Here is a 21,090-nt window from a genome sequence, read left to right as displayed (position 1 = left end):
AACTTGCAGGTAAAAATGGCTGCAGAAGAGAATTGGAAAGGTTGGGCTTGGAAACAGCAGAGCAGGGCTGAACACGCGGGTGAAAAGGAACCACGTGTGCTTCTGGGCCAGCAGCTGGGTGAACCAGGAAGATTTGCTTATGCAGCGCTTTGTGGGATATCCCTAGCATGGCTGTTCCCTGAAGAAGAGCAAAGGTACTACACTGGGTAGCAAGGGGTGAGCAAAGGAGGTGGCTCTTGGGTAGCAGCTCAGACAGAGCTGTATCAGACTCTGTGTGGGTCTTCTGAGGTTAGGGAAGTGGAAGATCCTTTTGACATTAGGTGTTTTCTTAACTGTATTGACTTTCTCTCTTACACCTGTAAGAGTTTCATACTTCATTCTGCATTCCTTAATTCTGCAGACTTCAGAGCATGTATTGAAGCAAGGTCTAGCTCCATTCAGATTGCTTGCTTGTTTGTTTAGCCAGCCTGTGTAGCAACTCACCTTCTGCTGACTTCTGACGATGCTGACTTCTGACGATGCTTTGATTTTTGTGTCAACAGCAAGAGACTGACATTTGAAACCAGGGACCACACAAAGCTTGCAAAAATACCCAGTTACAGAGCCTTAACTGCTACTGTTGCCTTACAGCTCCTTCAGGACGGAATTCATTGAGGGCTTTGTGAAATGGCTGGACCTGCCTGAAGCTGTCTTACCTGCCATGACAGCATTTGCTAGCGGCTTAGGAGATGAGGGCACAGAAACTTTTGCCCAGATTTTGCTGAAGGATCCCATCTTGAAAGAAAATCCAGTTGTCATTACCCAAGTAAGTTCATATGCTCCCCTCGCCCTTGTTTGCTTTTGCAAAAGAGATTTGTCATACGTGTCTGTCTGCAACTGAAGTTCTGTTTGTACAGTCAGGGAAGTAAAATCAATATTTCTGATATGCATATATTTCTGAGCAGCTGTGTGGGTGGCTGGCAGTCTCTCTATCCATTAACAGCTCGTGGAAGTGATGAACGTGAGGCATGGTTACTGTCTGTGGAATTAACATTGTGTCTTTGATGCTTTTGCTCTACAGAACAGAGAACTATCAGACTTTTTACTTTGACTGTATTATTGCAGTGGTTTTGATTCATATCTGTGTTCTACAGATTTTGGTGAAACATTGAACCTGATAGGCCTGATTTTCATTTGTTTCAAAGCCCTTTCACTATACTTGTAGTACGAAACACCTCTACATACATGTTTCAAATAGCACAATTCCCAGAGTCTTTTTCCCAGAGTCAGCTTTGGCTAGAAGGAAATAAGTTATTGTGACTTCGTTTTCTTTCACTGAGAAAGTATTAGTGAGACTGGGACTACTCTGTAATGTTCTGATGTAAAAGCTGATGTGAAGATAAAAGAGGTGAAGCATTTTGGTGGCGTTCACCTTTGCTACAGAGCCTCAGCTGGGGACGATAGCTCCTCATCCAGCCTCGAGTTATGCCATGCAGGGCGAAGAGCACAGTAGGCTGCTGCTGATGCCAGGCGTAACGTGGCCACTGTCGTCTCGCACCCTTCGCTGTATGCTGCACACAAGGAAATAGCGAGGCATCCTGCGTACAGACAGTACTCTGGTATTGAGTAATAGTTACCACACACTCACCTTTAGCAATTGCCTGACAGAACAGCAGATGTGAGAACACAGCTGCGTAAGTAAAGATATGATAGGAGTGAACTTTCTTGGTCATCATGACCAGCTCCTATTATCTCAGCCATCTTTCATGTCTCCTAGTCAGTCCATAAAAGGCCTCAGAGGATCTGCTCCAAACATCCAAATGTTACAATGCCCAAAGTCCTGTAACAGTATGAGTACAGCGACAGAGAATCTTAAGCTTAATTAATAAGTGAGGACAGATCTTCTAAAATAAGAGCAGCTGTTTTGATGTTGTTTGCTCAAAATCAGTAAATCCACACTCTGTTCTTTCTGCATTTAGATGGCTTGGTATTTCCTAGGTTGTTTCCCTCATTCTCTCTGCTTCAGGATGGATTCTCTAGAATTAGGCAAGTTTTCTTGCATTGCTGCTGAGTTTATTAAGGGTGAAATTTCGGTGAAATTTAGCTTGTGCTTGCTCTGAGCTTATATTGCATAAGGGCTCCATGTGCTTTTACAAAAGCAGCTCTGGATCAGTGGGAGCGCACGGTATTTTGCTCTGAGCCAGAGAACTAAGGCATTTATCACCGGATTCAGGTGGAATACAGAAGCCGTAGATGACAATTCTTTGATTAGTTGAAAGAAAAGATCAGGAATATCTCTCAGTGTAATGCCACAACATCAATACCTTATGCAGTCATGTATATGGGCAAGGTAATTGATTTTGTCAAAGGAAAGATAGAATTAAAGGTTGTTGTAGAGCAAGGCAGCAGAGGCTTGCAAGGGTGTCTTTGCGAAAGCATACTGGCATGTGGGAAACTTCACTGTATCAAGCTTTTTCCTTCTTACGTGAAAATAAACAGGCTACAGGACAAAGCTTTGTGAATTCTTGATATGTTGCTTTATGGTCCTCTTGCTTCTTTGTATTCAGCTGCTACTGACACAACATTTACTGTTTATTTAACAAGTACACACTTTAATTGCTCAGTGTGTTCAGTGGCAGGGTCCTGTCGGCACTAGTGCCTGCATTTTTGAATGCCCTCCATTTCAGCGGTGCTGAAAGGATGATACATGAGGTCAGGAGATTAGAGGTGAGCTCACCATTGAGTCAATGAAAATTTGAGGATTATGGATTTTTATCTTTGTTTGCATTCATTGCAGATGACTAATACAGGCAAATGTTAGTTAACTGAATCCTTTAAAGACAGTAGTCATAACACACAGGCTGTGGGTGCGGTGTGAGAAGGCAGTGCAACAAAAAGAGGTGAAGAAGTGATGATAGGTGAGAAAATGTTGAAAGTTCTTGTTATGAATATTTTTTTTTTTGCTCTGAACATACTTAGAATGCCCATTTCCCTGTGTTTTTCTACACGTATCCACTGCAATGTGGATTGGATGCTCTCTCTTGTTGAGGAAGTGGGTTTTGAACTTGCTGCAATTCATAAAAAGCTGGCAAAGACTCTAAATAAAGATAATTTCCCTTCCTTTGTAAGGTTTCTCAATCACATGGGTGGGAGTCTTGTGCACAGAGTTCACAGGGAGATTCAAAACACCAAAATAAGACTGAAATATAATAACTGCTGCTTAGAGGAGGAAAACAAACTACTTGTGAACTAATCTAATCAATGCTGACTGAATTCCAGATGACTGCACAGCAGTACATGCAAAGCCTAAACCAATTAGAAGTACTTGGGAATGCTAAATGGCATAGATGCAATAAAAACAGTAGTTGCAGTTTATCAACTGATACCTGTATCCATCCCTCATCTTTTGAAATATGTGTATATAAATGCTTAGGCCAGATTTTTAAAAGAGATTATTTGGTATTAGATGCCACAGATGATACGGGGCATATCGTACAGGACCCGAGTCAAGACCCACGGCTCCCTTTGCAACACACAGGGAGAATTTATTGCCTACAAATCGGCTCTGCACAAACCAGTAACGCTGTTCAGGAGGCTGCTTACATTAGTCCATGGAAAATGATGGCAACAAGTTCACAAGCTTCACCTTATTCTAGACTTCAGGCTCTTTTTTTGGTCAACGTTCTGCTTGGGACTTCCAGCCCTGGACCTTCTGCTGGGCTTTGATACCTCTATGCCAACCCTTCCTCACAAAACTGCAGCCAGGGAGGAGGTGATGGTGCCCATGTATCTCATACTTGGGTAGTTACAGTGCTCGAGCTCTGGGAAACCTGAGTTACATTCCTCCCTCTGCCTATGGGGATTAATGTTTCCAATTCCCACATCCCACCAGCCAGCCTGGGGAACAGTCTGCAGCATGTGTGCATGCACAGAATACTAATCGTGGCTGGACCTAAAAAAAAAGCCCTTTTTTTTCTGCAACATGGTGACTGGGGGAACAGAGGAGACCTGATTCAGTGATTAACTTAAATTAAAAGGGTTATTCACACACTGGAGATAGCAAACCAGGACCTTACTTTTCTCGGGTTAGCACTCTGGCCATTGGGATGCAGGGTGAAGGAGCAGTGATGACTGCTTTTGCAGAGCCCAGCCCAACAGATACCTTCTGGAAATCCTTATCCCATTAGGATTTGCAGGACAGGCAATTAAAAGCAGGCTTCTCTGTGGATAGGAACAGCCACCCTGATATTCAACAGTAGAGGCAGGGGTGTGAAAACATTAGGCAGCAGTGGAGTGAAAGTTTTGGGGCTATACCTTGTGAAAAAGCACCCACAGGTGGGAGTTCAGCTGCCCTAATCGTTTTGTTTTCCTAGTCCTATGCAAAAGCTCTCTTCTCTTTTATGAAATAGCAGACACTTCTCATGTTAAAATGATATTCAGAGTCCAGGCACCTTCTTTTGCCTGGATAATATCTACAGGTTGCCCCTTTTCTAGTAGGAGCTGGTTAAGGATGGCTTGTTCTCAGTTCTACACTTCTCATGAAGCAGGGAAAAGATTAGAGACGTTTTTACGATACAAATTTTGCTTAGGAGCTTACGGGACTAATAATCATAAACTCTTTGGCAGCATCCTACATCTTTGGCTGCATTTTTTGTGTTCCCAAAGGGCTGAAGGATTCCCTGTAAAATTCAGCTGTGCTTTATTTGTGTGTAGAAGAGGGAAGTAGCTAGACTGAGCTAATGCTTAGTGTTGTAGTTACATAAAGAACTTAAAATTTATCCAGTGATAATAAAAGAGGAGAACATAGTAGTAAAAACACTGGTGTCTTTTTTCATGGATTTGTCCATAGAAACCATCTGGATTGATCTGTTTTTCCGATTTTTTTATGATGAAGAGCCAACACAGAAGTCAAGTCCCTCAATCTTGACAGATGGCCATAAATTCTGAGTTTTCTATTTTTGAGCATTTAATCCAAAAGAACTTCTTGCCAGTTCAGCCTTACCGCCTAGAGCTATGAATTCCCAGAATGCCAAAGAAAATAGGGGCCAGTCGTCCATTAGAGTAGCGTTCAAATGTGTTACTCATGTTGAAAATGGGAGTCTATATGACTATATAGCGAGCAGAAGGCATTAGAGTGGTAGGATGATTACAGCCCTGTTTCTCCAAACTTTGAAGTACGGTGTAATTGTGTTGCTTTCAATTGCAACAGGATTGCTAATAACAAAAAATATGGGATGCTTCAGCGTATACCAAGCAGGCGCTGCCCTCCCATCCTGTGCTTATCTACTTCTGTCCTGCAATTTGTACCTGCATATGGAGAATTTTGTACTGGAAGCATCTGGCTTTGCTCTGTGCTGCCCAACTAAATTGTAGCTTGCTGGCTTCCCGTGTTTATGAACTGATTAATTAAATCATAGTCCAGTGGGTTTTCATGCCTCCATTTTGAGACCTATGGGCATATGTCATCAGTTTTAACCTGAATGTACTTTTTTTCTTTTTAGGATCTTCTATCCTTCTCTCTTAGAGATGGTAAGTTTACCTAGCATTTGTTCTTTGTAAGAATAATGTAGATGAGTTTACATCTGATACTTTAAAAAGCTCAAAAAGCTCTAGGTACCATCCTATTTTATCTTAGCTTCCTTTATAGCAAAAGCAGCACACTCTTCCCCTGCATCCACTACGGGAAAAGCAACTATTGTATTAGGAATGATTAATAATACCTGTTAAAAACCTGAACTGTTCACCTCCTTACCTTCACGTCGTGTATTGGCATGCAAATGTATGTGATGGTAGAACAGTTCTGAACTGAAATACCTACAGTGGGGTGGGTTTTATCCAACATTTCCAGGGAAGCAGGTGACCTCTTCCTTTAGGAAGCCAGTGAAACTGTTATGAAAATCTCAGCTTAGCACAAGATAGCTTGTTGCCTAAAAAGAAAAAAATATATTCAGGGAATAAACTCCAGAGTCTCCTGTGAAGCCTATTATAAATAAATGTGATTTTACTCCTATGTTATATTACGCATAAAACAATTTTCTGGTTTACAATCCATAACATGGATCAGTGTGATAAAATTAATGAAATAAAGACTGCCTACTGCACAAAATGTTCATTTCTAAAAGAAGCTTGTTTTATATCGCTACTAGCATTTTTTCAATCTCTGTGTTTTAACATGTTCTCACAGGAAAGAACTCACCGGTTGCTGATTAGCCTGTTTCACTGCAGAACAAAGTACCATTTTTGTTCGTGCTTTATTTTTAATGGAAAATTGACAAGTCAGTTATTGCAAAACTGCTTATTTTGCTAAGCTGGAATTTAAAAGAAATATATTTTCAAGCCTTCCTGACTTACTGCCAAGCTGGCTAAGTAAAAAGCAAAGTAAGTTGTGTATTAACAGACAGGAAGCAAGAAGGCTACTCATTCAAACACCTGCTTGGGCTTGCACGATGTGGCACATATCAGGGATAAAGTGAAGATAAATACTATCTTTATTTCTCAACTAAGCACAAATTTAAAAAGTGGCGTCATTAAAGCCTACTGAAGTAGCATGGTATCTTGGTAATGATGGTAATAAATAAATAAACTTAATAGATTGCCAAATGCCATATTTGATCTATGTGCAGCGGGTATCAGAAACATACTTTGTAGTTGAGTCTTGCTGGTATCTTCACCCACCCCTAGAAAAGCAATTGCATTTTTCATCCCAGAGTGCACCAAGAACCCTTTACAAAAGCCTACCATCAGCAAGCAGCAAGTGCTACTGAGAGAAACACATTAAAAAAGAAAGACTTGGCACAAATAATTTAAAATCTATTAAATTTAAAATGTCTTTTCTTTAAGAACACCTGCTTATAAGCCCAGGAGTAATCATTACTCCTATCGTGCATTGTCTGAGTGCACTGTCCACTCCTGATCTCCAGCAGTGAAGTATAAATGCAAACAGTTGTCACTGGTGCTGCTAGATGAGCTGGTGTGTAGTTTTAAACTCCAGAGTCCCTCCTGCTGCCAACAAGATGAATTGAATAGAAAGGTTTTGTATGGAGGTGCATTTTTATAAGATACTGTATCTTGCATTGGGACATAGTTGAGGTGTACTGTGTCGTGCTACCTATATATATATATATGTATGTATTTATATATAGCTGATATTTCCAGTTAGGACTGGTCTTGCTGCAGCATTTCTGTGTTGAGGAGAAAGATGCAGCCTATCCAGAGCCAAAAGGCCTCTGTCACAGAGGGTGAAGACCGAAGGATTTGAGATCCTTTTTCTGCCGTAGAGACAATTACCTGGTGTAGTGACTCTGTTCACAGGATGAGGTTTGCAGGGATGAAGCATTTATCACTCTCTTCTCTAGATAGTAGGAGCTGTCTTCAAACACATGGAAGATGAAGAGGGCCTGAGGGAAGGAGCTATGCTTGTATATAACATAATCCTCTAGCACAGCTGAGTGCACCACTCGCTGTTTAATCTGGTGCGATATAGACTGACTGATTTCCTGGGCTTCCCTCTGTTTAAGGGTACTATGATGCTCGAGCAAGAGTGTTGATCTGCCACGTCACCTGGCTGCTGAGAATCCCCTTGGAGGAACTGGAATTCCTGGAGGAATCTCTGCTTGAGAGCCTGAAGGAACAAAAAGAGGAAGAGTCAGAGTAAGAACATTTGGGTTGACTATGGGATGAAAAAACACTGCCGGTGCTTGAAAGCTCAGCAGTAATTACTTGTGCCTAAGTCCAGTCTCTGATCATTCCCCCCATGGCTCTTAGCGTAATCATTTATGGCTTGATTAGGGTTGCAGAGCCCTCACAGCACTTCGACTGCACTGAGAAGCAGGAAAACTCAGCATTCTTAAAATCACAGCTGAGACCCAACCTTGCAAGCTGGTAAAGGCTACTCCACACTGAACTCCCTCATTTCCTTGTTCCAGTTTTTCCTCCTAGACTGTAGATTATGCTTAAATACATCAGAAAGATCTTGTGTCTCTTATCTCTTAGCCCAATATTCTTCAGATAGAACTGCCTTTTGCAGAATGAAGTTCCTATAAATGTCAGGATTAGATCCCCAGGTGCTGATTTTCTATGGATCTGTCCTTCTCTGTATCCTGTTTAAGAGACAGCTGTCTAACTCCTTTTGAAGGTGGATCTCTGAGGGCAACAATCCGCATCTTTAGCTACCTATGGACCTGACTCCTAATTCTGTGTTATTAATAGAAGATTAATTCTCTTAATCACCAATTCTTAGATGTGAAACAGTCAAAATGTTGGTATCTATAAGAAATGTGGTATTTTTACATTCCACTTATCAGGCAGGAATTTTCTGAAGGTTTAGCAATATGTAAGGCAGTAAACATATCTGTAGTGGACTTTCAAGGGACAATTTAATATTTTTATCTGTCAACTCAGCAAACAGGTTTTGAGATTAACCTGAGTGCTAATAAAGGCTTTAATCAACGTCTATGACACAGTACAGTTCAGACATTACCAGGGGGTTCAGCATGTGATGGGTATCTTTCAGTTATAGCTTTATTTAAATAAAGCTTAACTTTATAGCTCACTATAAAAAGGGAAAGACAAAATAATCTCAAAGCTCAGGGACTGCTAAACAGGACACCATTTGGCATGCAGGAGCAAGGGTTGGTATTAATGGGGACTGTTCTGCTGTGACTTGTGGAAACAAGCTCAATCCTGGGCCTTTAGCACAGGAAAACACCGATGCTGAGGGTGGGGTGTTGCTTGCAAAGATGATGCTCCAATACCTAATTCTCTATCAACTGGACTGTGGCTCTTGAAATGCGCTGTAGTGCAACCCAAAAAGATAGCAGTGTGTCTGATAATGGCAAGAGCGACCGTAGAATTACACTGCATACTTCCAAGCCTGGCCTTCAAACATTGCAGCTAGCCCAGTGGGTTTTGTGCAGAGCTGATGTGGCAAAAGCCATGGATTTCGATCTTGTTCTTTGCCCAAGTTGCAGCCATGGAAGTAAATACCTATTAAATAAAAGGAAAAAAAAATATTTAACATGAGAGCAATGCAAGACTGCACTGCGAACACATTTGTTAGTGCAGTGCTAGAATGAGCACAAGTCTGAGATTTGTGGGGAATCGATGACCCTTTGTTTGTTTTAAAGTTAGGAGTCAATGGGGAAAGGAAGCAGAATATAAACCTGTCACCGCTTTGACCTTGCAGACTTTTGGTGCAGGGAATACATTAACATCTGCTTAGGATGCTTCCAGCTTTGACCATCCACTGCAAGAGGTTTTGGAACAGTAACAACCAAACAGGGTTTTGGCAGTTTCTGCATAGGCGTTTTTTATTGATACTTGTGAACAGAAGGTTTTGCTCCTGCCTTTGCTGCTGTGGGTGTGTTGGCCTGTGGCCCAGAATGTGCAAGGTTAAATGTACAGTATGGCCATCTATAGAACAGTGCTCCAAACACTTAAATCCATCTTACTAGCACCAAATATGTCCTGACTTGCAAGTGTGAACCTCTCTTTTGTACACGGTTCTGTAAGAAACTGGAAAACATGATGTCAGTTGCTCACTAACGTGTACTCCTGCCACTTTTCATCATTGGAAAATGACCTGTAATTCCACTTATAAAATCTCTCTGAACATAATTTGTGGCTCAGGGAAGAAGCTGCACATCCAAGATCACTGAGGGTAGAGAAGTAGCAGAAGAGCCATTTAATTACCATAGTGGATAAAAAGCAGTCTGGTAATCAAGTGATAATTGTAATGCAGAAGCTATTAGGAAAGCAACAGTCAAAAGCAGTTGCTAGCAGCTACGGAAGGAAAGCAATGACAGGTAAAACTTCTCATGGCAGTAGTTTTGCTTACTGCACCTTCAGGCAGGCTTTAGCTGCAAACTATCTTTCTACCCACATAACTCAAATTGCTCATTATTGCAACTAAAGCCAGGTTAGCCGTATTTCAGCTCTCTCAATGTCATTATTTTCAGCCCAAGACAACAGCATAAACTACATAAAAGCATATACATATAGCATAAATTATAAAAGCTGATGAACCACTATGTAGAACAGAACTATGTAGAATTGCTGGATATTGCCAACTTAGGTATTAACAGTCAGACTGCAGCACTTACTTAAAGAACTCCAGGAGCAATTTTTTCCAGGCATTCAGGTTGGTGACTGCATGCACAAACTAGGGTATATCAAAAATACCGCTTTGACCATGGGGTTGTAGAAAGCAAACTTGGTTATACAGAAATTGCTGAAGAGGTAGCCATTGCAGGCAGCACTGTTGTTCTCTGCAGACAGCTACATTTGCTGCTGCAGCAGGTAATACACAATGTTTTTCAGAGGATCTCTGTGGACACAAAGTCTCCATGCCATGTAAGTCAGTGCGAGTTCTGCCATTGACTTCAGCGACACAGGGATTTCACCCGCTGTGCTTCATTCTCCTCCTGCTGCGTTTTACAAAGCTGCATATTGTTTGGGACTCGTCTAAAACTGTCTTTATCAAAATTACAGTGCGCTTAGGGGGTTCCAGGAAGGATTAGGCAATTATATGGATAATGAAAATCCACAATTAGGCTAGGATTAAGAGGGAAAATATCCAAGTTTGGAAGCAAGATAAATTCTTATGTTTCAAGGCCCAGATTAACTGCTGTGTGAGCAGGCTAGAAGGAACCTTCCTCTGTAAACAACTTATTCCCGTATCCTCTGTTTCTTGCACTTTCCTCTGAAGTGGGAAGTATTTCTTGTAAGAGAGAGAAACCAAAGACAGTGGAGAGAAGACAAAAGTAGTGCCTGATAAGTGATATTTGTTCCTTTTAGGTTTATTTACCTGTTTCTGATAAGCTTGTTAAAATGTAGCTTAAGCACACACAGACAAATAAACTAACGACTGTGTTTAATACCTATTATATTATTATATTGTGATGTGCAATTATAAAGGGGCTCAATAGAAACACTGTTGTTGGAAAATAGTTTAATTCCATCTCTTTGTTAGCACAATTTATCCTTATTCCCTTTTGTTTCAAACACTTTTCCCTGTTTCCACTTAGCTTGCTTGTGTTTTTTCAAGACACAGAGGCAGTATATAGTTATTGAAATGCTTTTGACTTTTTGTTTCTTTTTTTACAAGCTTCAGCCCTATTAGGAAGGGTTTTCCAAGTAAGTAACATCTGTTGGCTTTTGTCAGCAATTAAATCGTTTCAATTTAAATCTGTGGGTTTATGTCCATGCTCATAAATCTGAGTGTGTTGTCACAGTCCACACCTGCATGTTACTTTTTACTGTTCCCGGTAGGCAAATTACACTGAGGAGAATAAAAGCAGATTCTGATGCAGCACTGTTATCCGTCAAGCTTTTCTGCAAGTTTTTGTGCTTCTAATCCCCCCACAGAACTGCAGAAGTATCAAGAAAAAAGAAGGAAAGAAGAAAAATGCTGAAGAGATACCTGCTGATCAGTTTGGCAACCATTGGGGGCGGAACGGTGATCGGTGAGGCTGCCCTAGGCATTTTGGAGACTTGCTCCTGAATTGCATGCACAGCACTAGGGGCAAAGTGGGGGTGTCTGAATTACAGATTCAGCAACAGAAGCCATCATACCTTTTAGCCCAAGCTCTAATTTTAAAGAGTTCCCTGCTTTTCTTTGCCAGGCTGAAGACAGTATGTCACTTCAGATACAAAAATCAGTCCCCCCCCAAAAAAACCCACCAACAAAAGAAACCCCAAATCCAGGAAAAGTATTTTCAGCTACACGAAAATAAAACTGAAAGAATTAGCTAGAAAAGTTATTCCAGTGTAGCTTCACCGGCTGGGGGAAGTAACAAACTGAGGTCATCACCCTTAAAAAATGTTTTCTCCTCTTTTGCTCTTGTGTTATAAGAGGATCAGATCTTCAGCTCTAAATTCAAAATAGTGTGAGACTAAATCAATGTTTCTTAAGCAAATAGGACATAGCTCACCCCAGCCTACCACACATTCTTCCTTTGACTTTTAAATTATTCTTCATTTTTACTGAAGTCAGTCAAAGAATCTGTGCAGAGATTCAGGGCCTGGGGAGTGTCTCAGAAAGCCTCTTTATTGGTGATGCAAAAAAGACCATCATTTGTACTCTTTCAGTAGCATTAGCACTACTCACACAGCACAGGGAAATGACTGTCTGTTTTTTTAAAGTGATAATAGTTTGGTGATATTACTTGTTGCATCTTCAGGCTTGACAGGGGGTCTTGCTGCCCCTCTGGTTGCTGCGGGAGCTGCTACTATCATTGGAAGTGCTGGAGCAGCTGCTTTAGGCTCAACTGCTGGGATTGCTGTCATGGCATCCCTTTTTGGAGCAGCTGGAGCTGGCCTTACTGGTAAGAGAGTGACCGTACATTTCTCAGCTACTGAGGCACAGGATCATGTCTGCAAATGCAGAGCTAATGACTTAACTGAGCTCTGCAGAGCAAGGGAAGCAACTTGAGGTGTGATCTTACAACTGTGACATTTTTATTTCAATGCTCATTAAGATACTGTGTAGCCCCTGATGACCAAGTAGGAAAAGAATATTTGGTATGTGGCTAATGAAGGACATGAAAGCTTGCTGCTTTGCATTAGAAACATGCTGCCATGGAGAGGAGTGGCTGTTACAGCTGATGTCTGGTCTGCAGCAAAAAAGCCTTCTGCTGGGATTCCCTCAGATCACACAAGCTCAGAAAGATCATGTTGGCTCCATACCAAGCTCTAAGTAATGCATGGACTTCCTGAGGGTTTTGGAAAGGAAAAAAACCCTATCCAAATTACCCAAGTAATTTCGTATGAACTTCTACTGTTAGCAGAGTCTGTCCTTGCTGGGCAATTTCTAAGACTCGTGTTTTTGCTTTGCTGTGTGTAGGATACAAGATGAAGAAGCGTGTGGGAGCCATAGAAGAGTTTGAATTCCTCCCACTTACTGAAGGAAAGCAGCTTCATATCACCATAGCAATTACTGGATGGCTGTGCACGGGCAAATATGGTAAGAACAAGGCGAGGAAATGGAGAGGAGCCTGGAGAGTCATGTCTGTGTTCCACTCCAGGCAGTGTTTGTGCTCTCATAGCACTCTGTCTTCCCCACACTTGGATGGCCTGGTAACTAAAACAGATCGACTCTGAACATAAGACTTTGTAACCCAATCAAAACAGAGGAAAGAGAGAGGGCAGTAAATTGGCAGTGATAGTAGGATTGGTGGTACTCATAGCAGGATTGTTTCTGTTAATAAATGCTGTATCATTTTGCTAGGAAAGGTCTGTTTGGGATGGGTGATTTACAGCACTAGTACAAAGTGTCTCACCTATCTTTGAGACCTTATATTTATCCTCCAGCAATTAACAGAAAATAGTGTCTTTTTTCTTTCTCGGTATCTGCCAGCTAATGAGGTTTATTGGCAAGAAAGTTCTGTCAAGTAAATCCTGCTAAGCACAGCACCCAGGAGGTGAACTTACAGGCAGCAACCTTGAAAGGTCTGTAGTGTTTTATTTTCCAGTATAGCTTGTCGTAGAAAATATGTCAACTGTCTGCTGATGTGTTCAGCAACCTGACTGAACAGCTGCCAATTTATTCAGAAGCATCATAATTAACACTGGATATCATTAATGCAGAAGGATGTCTCTGTCCTGTTGCTTGTTAGGTTGCAGCTTGCTGTCAGAGCAAGGTTATTTTCACTTTGCAGTACCGCACTTTGGCTTTTCTCATTGTCTGCTAGCCAGGGGTCCAAATCCTTGGGGTTGGAGGGCTCCCAGGCACTGTTACAAAGACAAGTGTGTCCCTTCAGGAACCTTTTTGTGGCTGTTTGCCCTTAAAAGGGAGTTACAAATGACACACATTCTTCTTCCATAACTAGCAATCTGCTATAATGTTTAAAAAAGCAAAACTAGAATTGTCATCCATTTTCCTCCTTACAGGCTGTGTCTGTCTATTTACACACTTGCATGACTCCTTAGAACAGAGAGTCTGAGGACAGGATTTTTTCACCTTGTGATTTTTGAGCTCCCGGTAGCTGCCTATCTGTACGTTCACAAATCTGACAGTACACTGTGGTACGACCTGGCATGGGGCTCTCTCATGCCAGATCGCTCATGCTCAGGTCAGCAGCTGCCTCAACCTGCCCTTCATCATTTGGGGAAGGAACAGTGTGGGAAGGGTTTTAGTTAATTAAGATGAAAATTCTGCTCTGCCCTTCAGAGTTCATCTGCCATTAACAGCGTTGCCAGGCCCCTCCTGGCCACTTAGTATGAGCTACACTACAAGCAGGAGAGAGAATATGGCTTAAAAAGTGTTCTTTCAGGCAAAAATTAGACTTGCACAGTGGAAATTATCCGTTATCTCTCAAATATCCAGGCACTGCTTTTGATTAGCACCTGGAGGGAAAAAATAAACTACAGTGGCTAACGAGGCTAGATGGCAAAGTAAAAATAATTGCAGTCTGGATCTGCAAATGCAGATTCCTTGTTTTCAGACAGGGCCATTGCTGCAATCCTTGCCCATCTAACTGAAGTGCTGGGAAGATGCTCTGCGATAGATTTTGACAATATCTTACATATTTTCTGTGCTTCTGGTCCCATTGAACTCAGGCCGTGCAGCCGTTCAGCACTTCATCTTTCTCAGGACAGGCCCTCCTTTGGTCTATATGAGAAGATGGAGCTGCAGGACTTGGCCTGATGTCTGATGACAGGAGGAATGTCCTTAATTCCTGACAAAATGAGTGTTAATGTCCATCTGCCTTGGCAGTCTCTGATGCAATTGAATAGGTCATGAAGTCTGAGCCTGTCCACACTGAAGACTCTTTGCCAAGGCAGCTAAAGCTTCACGATTATTTACAAAGCCCAAATTTATTGTAAAACAGTGGAAATACAGAGTCTAAATCTCACAGTAGTTTCAAATATGATTCCTCGTTATCATAGTATATTAGTATATTCCAGTGTCCTGCTGGTTCTTTTCCGATTCTTTGTTGGACTCATCTTGCCAGGAGTCAGCTGTTGTTGCATTTTCTCTGAACATGAATTCCATCTTTGCAACCTTTCTCAGGGAGCTTCACAGCACCATGGAGCAGCATGTTGCAGTCGAGTGAGCAGTATTGTCTGGCCTGGGAATCCAAGTACTTGATGGAGCTTGGCAACACCTTAGATTCCCTGCTGAATGGTTTTGTGAACATGATGGCTCAAGAAGCCCTAAAATTCACTGTCTTGTCAGGTAAGAACCTAAATCGTATCAGATCTGCTTGAGGGGCTCTTGTGCAGTTTCACTGTTGGTGTCTGTTTAAAGGAGCTTTCCTAAACAAGGAAGATTTCTGAGAAGGCATCTCCCTTGGCAGTATTGGCACCGTCCTGCAGAAGGGATCTGAGAACCTTCTCTGCCACACCTGTAATTTAGATTTTCTTTCCTGGGTTGCTGTGCCTTTGTGTCATTGACTCGTTCATTTAAAATTACAGCTGGAAACACCTTCCTTCACGCGTGACTGTGTTTATTTCTCTATGTTATTACACTGTGTTTTACTGCTTTACATAAACCTTTCAAACATGCAGGTTACATTCATGCATAGCGTCTGTTTGCCTCCATATCAGAACATCAGATTCTTTCTTATCTTCAGTCTAGCAAAACATTTCTCAGATCAGCTCTTGAGAAAGACGAACTGGAAATGACAAAAGGTCCTAGGTTTAGCTTTTAACTTCAGTGAACCATCTTGCTTTTGATGTTTCCTAAGAGCAGCCCAGATTTGTGACTGTGCCGCGCTGTTTGCTTTGTGTGTTGCAGGTATTGTGACGGCCTTGACTTGGCCAACTTCGCTCTTGACTGTTGCCAGTGTCATTGACAACCCCTGGGGAGTGTGTCTCCATCGGTCTGCTGAAGTAGGCAAACACCTAGCACATATCCTGCTCAGTCGACAGCAGGTAATCGGCTAGAAATTATTCAGGAATAATGGCTGGAAGGGATTTGACCCATGGAGGTTAAGTTTTATAGTCATGCTAGTTAACTATCAAGTGGTATCTTTCCAGGGAGACAAAAAGTAAACTGAAAAATGAAAAAATGCTGCATGAAGGTGACCAGCAGGTGTCTGCTTCATTGGGGCAAAATAGGAAGTCCCAAGGGAATCAGAGAATTCCTGCTAAGATTCGTTCCATTTAACCTAAAGCTTTTCTAAATGAAGAAGAAGAGATCCAGGTCATAAATGACAAGTGGCTTGACCATGTCACAAAACAGCCAGGCCAACTCACCTGGTGGACATTTGAGAACAGAAAGTAAGGAAAGATGAAAAGAAAAAGAGAATACAGAGTGTTAAAAATATTCACTGATAATTAAGAGGCCCTAGCAAAACAACATAAGAGAAGACTGTGCAGCAGTAGATGCACCACGAGCCATGTTTTTGCCTACAGAGAAGCGGAATGGGCTGGTACCTGAAAGAAGTGATAAAAGTTATTCAGCCTCCCTGAGAAGGGTTGCAAAAGATGTTTCTGCCCACCAAAAGCCTGCTTTATTTGCTGGGCTATCACTGGCATGGAGGGAGGCCACTTTTTGCTGGTCACGCATTTGTCTCACAGGCGTGCTAGTCCGGTATCTATTATAGAGGAGCCCTGTGGGAGCCGTGACCCCAGAGCTGCATGTCATAAATAACAATGTGAAACAGGAGAGTAGAAAACAACTAGATTTCTCATAAAAATACAATCCCAGGAAAGGCAATAAACTTTATTTCATACAAGCCCTTTGTTTTGCTTGAGGGCATTTGTTACTGCTTTTAAGCATTCGCTATTGTGAAAACACACATTCCAATGTGCTGGAGCGTCTAAAACTAGTTAGTGTGATGTCTAGGGAGTCCATCGCACACCTGCTCCCTGGTTACTACAAAGACCATTTTTCATTGTTGAGATTAGGATCTCTTTGATCTTATAGAAAATCTTATTAGGCTATTCAAACTAAAAGCCTACCCCACATCATCTTTTATAACAGCCACACAGTGCTGCTGTCATTCAGTCTTAAATCTAGAAGCGGTCAATACTTTTGTATTACAGCTTCTTCTTCTGTTTATTGAAACATTTCTAGGAAAATTTTGCTCCTTGAATTACGCTTTCATTTGGAAATTTCAAAACAATGACAGCATCTGTTTTCTTTCTGTTTGAAACATCTGCTTTTTTGTAACTTCTGATCACTAGATTCTTTCAATTGATTTTCTGAATATCAAAAAATCCAAAATACTCAGATATGCAGTATTCTCAATATTGAACTATGCATAACTTGGAGGATATGTAATCCTTTTGAAATCAACCAAATTGCTCAAATGTTTAAAAGATCATGCACAAGCATAAGTGCTTTGTGTATCAGGGTCTCAGGGATGCTGCGGCCAGTCTCCCTTTCTAGGTCTAGAACAGTATTTGATGGCGTTTTCTCCTTTCCTTCTTAGGGCAAGCGACCTGTCACTCTGATTGGCTTCAGTCTGGGTGCAAGAGTCATTTACTTCTGCCTGCAGGAAATGGCTAAAGAAAAAGGTAAAATTCACCTTCTAACGTTTTTCTCCTTTATTTTCCTTACTGGTGGTAGAGAAGTTTTTCTTCCAAGAGGAAGAGTTCTGGAACAGAGCTTGGGTCTTTTAGGATAGGACAGAAACCTAAAAAAATGGTTTTGAAATGCGTTTGGAGCCAAATTCTACTGTCATTTCCACCAGTTCAGTGGATTAAATCTGCTGTCTTCACTTGAGGTGCTCCAGTGTGTCAGTTTGGTCTCCAGTCTGTAAACAACAACTTGACATTTTGTGACATTCGACTGCTAGATCAGTCTGTGAGCTGCCCACGCGCCACTGTGATCTTGGCAGAGGATGCTTTGCCTTTATTGGAAGCTCTCTGTAGCTATTGTATCTGATTCCCTGAGTCCTCCCTTCCATTTAAGTCACTGAAATGCCACTGTCATCTGCTATTTTCATGGTAATTTTTCCCCAAAGTCAAGTATAAAACCATCTGTCAATTTATTACCCGTTGTGGTTCTGTTTATTAATAGATTCTATTTTTAATTTAGAAAAAGAATAAAATCATTATGATCAGTTGATGTAAATTGCATCTTGGAGTTGAGTCAGTAGTGAGTGTGTGCGTGCAGCCTGCCTTCCCCCCTACGTAGCTAATTTAATTCATTAACCATTTAGCCTCACAAAGAGTTGCTAATAAATAAGGAGCTTTATAAAGGAAAATGTTCAATAAAGTCCAAGAAGGTGGGAATAGAGTCAAGTGAGGACGGAGAAGGTCAGCATTTTTTCTGTTGACAGCTGTGTACCAGAACCTCACTTCTGGTTTAAGATGGAAGTCCTCAAATACAGGATTTCTATTCTCAAAATAAATCTAATCAAATCCAGAATGATCCTAATGAAGTTACACTGAAGCCAGAACCCAGACCCTAATCTGGCCCTAGATCTACTCTTTTTGTGTCCTAAGAATGCCAGGGGCTGAGATATTTTCAGGCTTTTATTTAATGGTCTGCAGACTCTCGCTGGAATAACATGGGACTGTAGCTAAGTAATATGTGAAAGGAAATCATTAGGGGTCTTTAAGGTTGGCTGCCATTCTAAAGAAATGTAAGCATCGTAATTATGTATCATAGCAGCTCCCCACTGTACACTAATTTTTCAGTTCCTTAATTGAATTATGAAAGCTGAGCTGTTTGCGAGATGAAAAGCAGCATGGTTAGCGCAGATTGCCGAGGCGTTCTTCACATGCGCATTCCAGCACAAGCCACAGAAGGAATGGAGCTGGGACCTGGGACATCTGAGACTGATTTGGGTGTGGACTTGGATGTCTCACACAAAAGAAATACAAGGCCTAGTCATGCAGGCCTTTTGTGTCCAGATGGCAGTGGCATTTCTGGGGATAAATAACTAATCATGGATTATCCAGTGAAACACCATGGCAGAAACTCAAATTCTGTTCAAAGAAAATACTCCTCTGCAAAGCAATTAAATAACCTTTGGGATACTTCGTCACAAATAACTTTGGAAGCCAGAGCTTAGTAGGTTTCCAGAAAATGACATTATAGCAGAAGATGTAGTAGTGACCCATCAGAGACAAGTTACTACATGAGAAGATCATTGGTCTGATTCCTTCATCACGATTCCCATGCATTTCAGTAAATAAGAAGTGTAAACTAATGAAAATTGATAATGGCCTGAACCTGAACCTTGAAGCCAAACTGCGCTCAATAGGAGTGAGTTATCACACATTATATATTTGTCTAATACTGATCACAGCGTCCTACAGAATCGCATGTGTGGCCAGTATCACCACTGGGTTATCATCTCTGCTGTGGTTAGGTACCAGGAACACAAACTCTGCCATGAAACACTGTCCTTGGCACTGCATCTGTACACTGCCCAGAGAGTGCTAAATTCCACCCCTGTTCTCTTTTCAGTGAGGACTAACGTGATGAGATGCTTTCCTCTTTGCCCAGTGAGTTGTACCCTAAAGGCACACCAAAGCCCAGCTCCCGAGGACTGGTAATGGCCTCTGGGTCAGCTTGTGTCTTCTGCAGGTTTTCTGGACAAATCATCTTATCAGTTTTTAATTTTTGCCCATCAGTATTTCCTTTTTTTTTTTTTTCCCCATTTTCCTGCTTGTGCAGACTTTATTGTTCTTCATCATATAAAAGATTTTCAAACTGTGAAATACATTTATTTTATCTACAGTGTCAGCAACTATGGAGGCCAGCAATCTGTTCTCGGATTTCCGTCCCCCTTTGTCAACATTGGAAGAAAATGAGTATTTTCCAGCCAAAGCTGAACATTTTTGTTCTGAGCAAGAACTAAGCTGTACAAAGGACTGGAGAAACAAAAGCTTCCAATACCTTACCCAAATGTTTGGGATCCCGATGAATTAGCTGTTTGTTTATTCAGTTGGCTCACACTGTGGTCATGGAATTTAGTACCTTGGTTGGAACGAGCTCCCAGTTCGCAAGGCTCTGGCTTTCTTTTTCATTCCCCATGATTATGGGAACAGGACTTTATAGCTCACAGATTACACTAACAAAATTGAATTGCTTTTTGCTGTTCTCTTGATTGGTGGAAAATTTGCTTTGCAGTAAGAAATAATACCACGAGAGTTCTTTTGGATTGTTGTCAGGCGCTGGGATTTACACTGCAGAGAAAGCTGCAGGCACTGCAGGCAGCTCCAAGTCTTTTACTGCTATTAGGGAAAGGAAACCAATTGATGTACATTTAAAAAGTCTAGCCAGGCAGCACCTTTCCATCGTAACTTGATGTGGTATGCAGTCATTCTCACTTTCATTTCCCCGTAAACTTCAGCATATTATTTTACAAACTGCGGACGCCAGCCTGAGAATGATTTAGCTCACATCTTGTACGCACTGGTCTCCCAGAGGTGGAGAGTAGGGATTTGGCATGCTATGCCCATGAGTCTCCCAAGATGTGCGCTGCTGTGAATTTCATTTAACTGCTATGGCATCAGGTGCTTGATCTCTCTTTACAAAGGTTTATGAATAGATATTAAGATATTGTTTAGGAGTTTAGGAAAGTAGCAGAACTGTCCAATATTTCTCATTCAATAATTATTTCTACTGAAGTTCCCCAGCTGCAGTTGTCTGATAAGAGACGAAGATTTATTATGCTTAAAAGTCAACATTCCTTTTCAGCAAATCATGCCCTGGGCATTCAGGTTAAAGTACCCTTCAAGGAAATCAAACCAGTTTGATAGATTATCACTTCATGTTGGCAAGTGCCTTCATTGTTGCTAGTTCCCAATCAATATAAAGAATTTGGGGGGCTTTGCTGCATGTACAGGTCATGTTTTTCACGACCTCAGCTCTAAGGACTGGTTGTGGGAAGGGTTTATTGTGCTTAATATATGACAACGTTTGCTCACTATATGGAATGTCAGTCCCTTTCACCTGTTTCAAAGCATAGTATTTCAGCTCTGTGCAAACGCACATGGATGGGTCTGTGGAAAGAACTTTCCACAGGTTTACTGCTTGAACTGCACCTTTCTGGACAGAGGCCAGGCCACTTCTCCATCTTGCCATCAGCCTAGTTCCTTTCACTGTCTCAGGATCTCTAATTTTCACATTTACTGATTCCAGCTGGAACTGCAGACACTTAACATTTACTCAAAATTATGTTTAAGGTCCTCCTTTCCATTGTTTCT

General features: G+C 41.5%; 1 protein-coding gene across 1 annotated transcript in view; it reads left to right on the top strand.

The window, feature by feature from the left end:
- TMCO4 (transmembrane and coiled-coil domains 4) overlaps nt 1-21,090 on the top strand; it is a 37,086-nt gene continuing 15,996 nt past the window's right edge. The window contains exons 1-10 of the mRNA XM_009810418.2: nt 1-194; nt 631-805; nt 5,481-5,508; nt 7,497-7,629; nt 11,344-11,441; nt 12,159-12,302; nt 12,821-12,940; nt 14,990-15,154; nt 15,716-15,852; nt 17,358-17,442. Coding sequence (XP_009808720.2) covers nt 16-194; nt 631-805; nt 5,481-5,508; nt 7,497-7,629; nt 11,344-11,441; nt 12,159-12,302; nt 12,821-12,940; nt 14,990-15,154; nt 15,716-15,852; nt 17,358-17,442 — 1,264 coding nt within the window. The 5' untranslated portion in view covers nt 1-15. The remainder of the gene's footprint in view (nt 195-630; nt 806-5,480; nt 5,509-7,496; nt 7,630-11,343; nt 11,442-12,158; nt 12,303-12,820; nt 12,941-14,989; nt 15,155-15,715; nt 15,853-17,357; nt 17,443-21,090) is intronic.

Source organism: Gavia stellata, chromosome 27, assembly GCF_030936135.1.
Source record: "Gavia stellata isolate bGavSte3 chromosome 27, bGavSte3.hap2, whole genome shotgun sequence".
NCBI classification, from domain to species: domain Eukaryota; kingdom Metazoa; phylum Chordata; class Aves; order Gaviiformes; family Gaviidae; genus Gavia; species Gavia stellata.
This window is presented reverse-complemented; position numbering and strand designations above follow the sequence as displayed.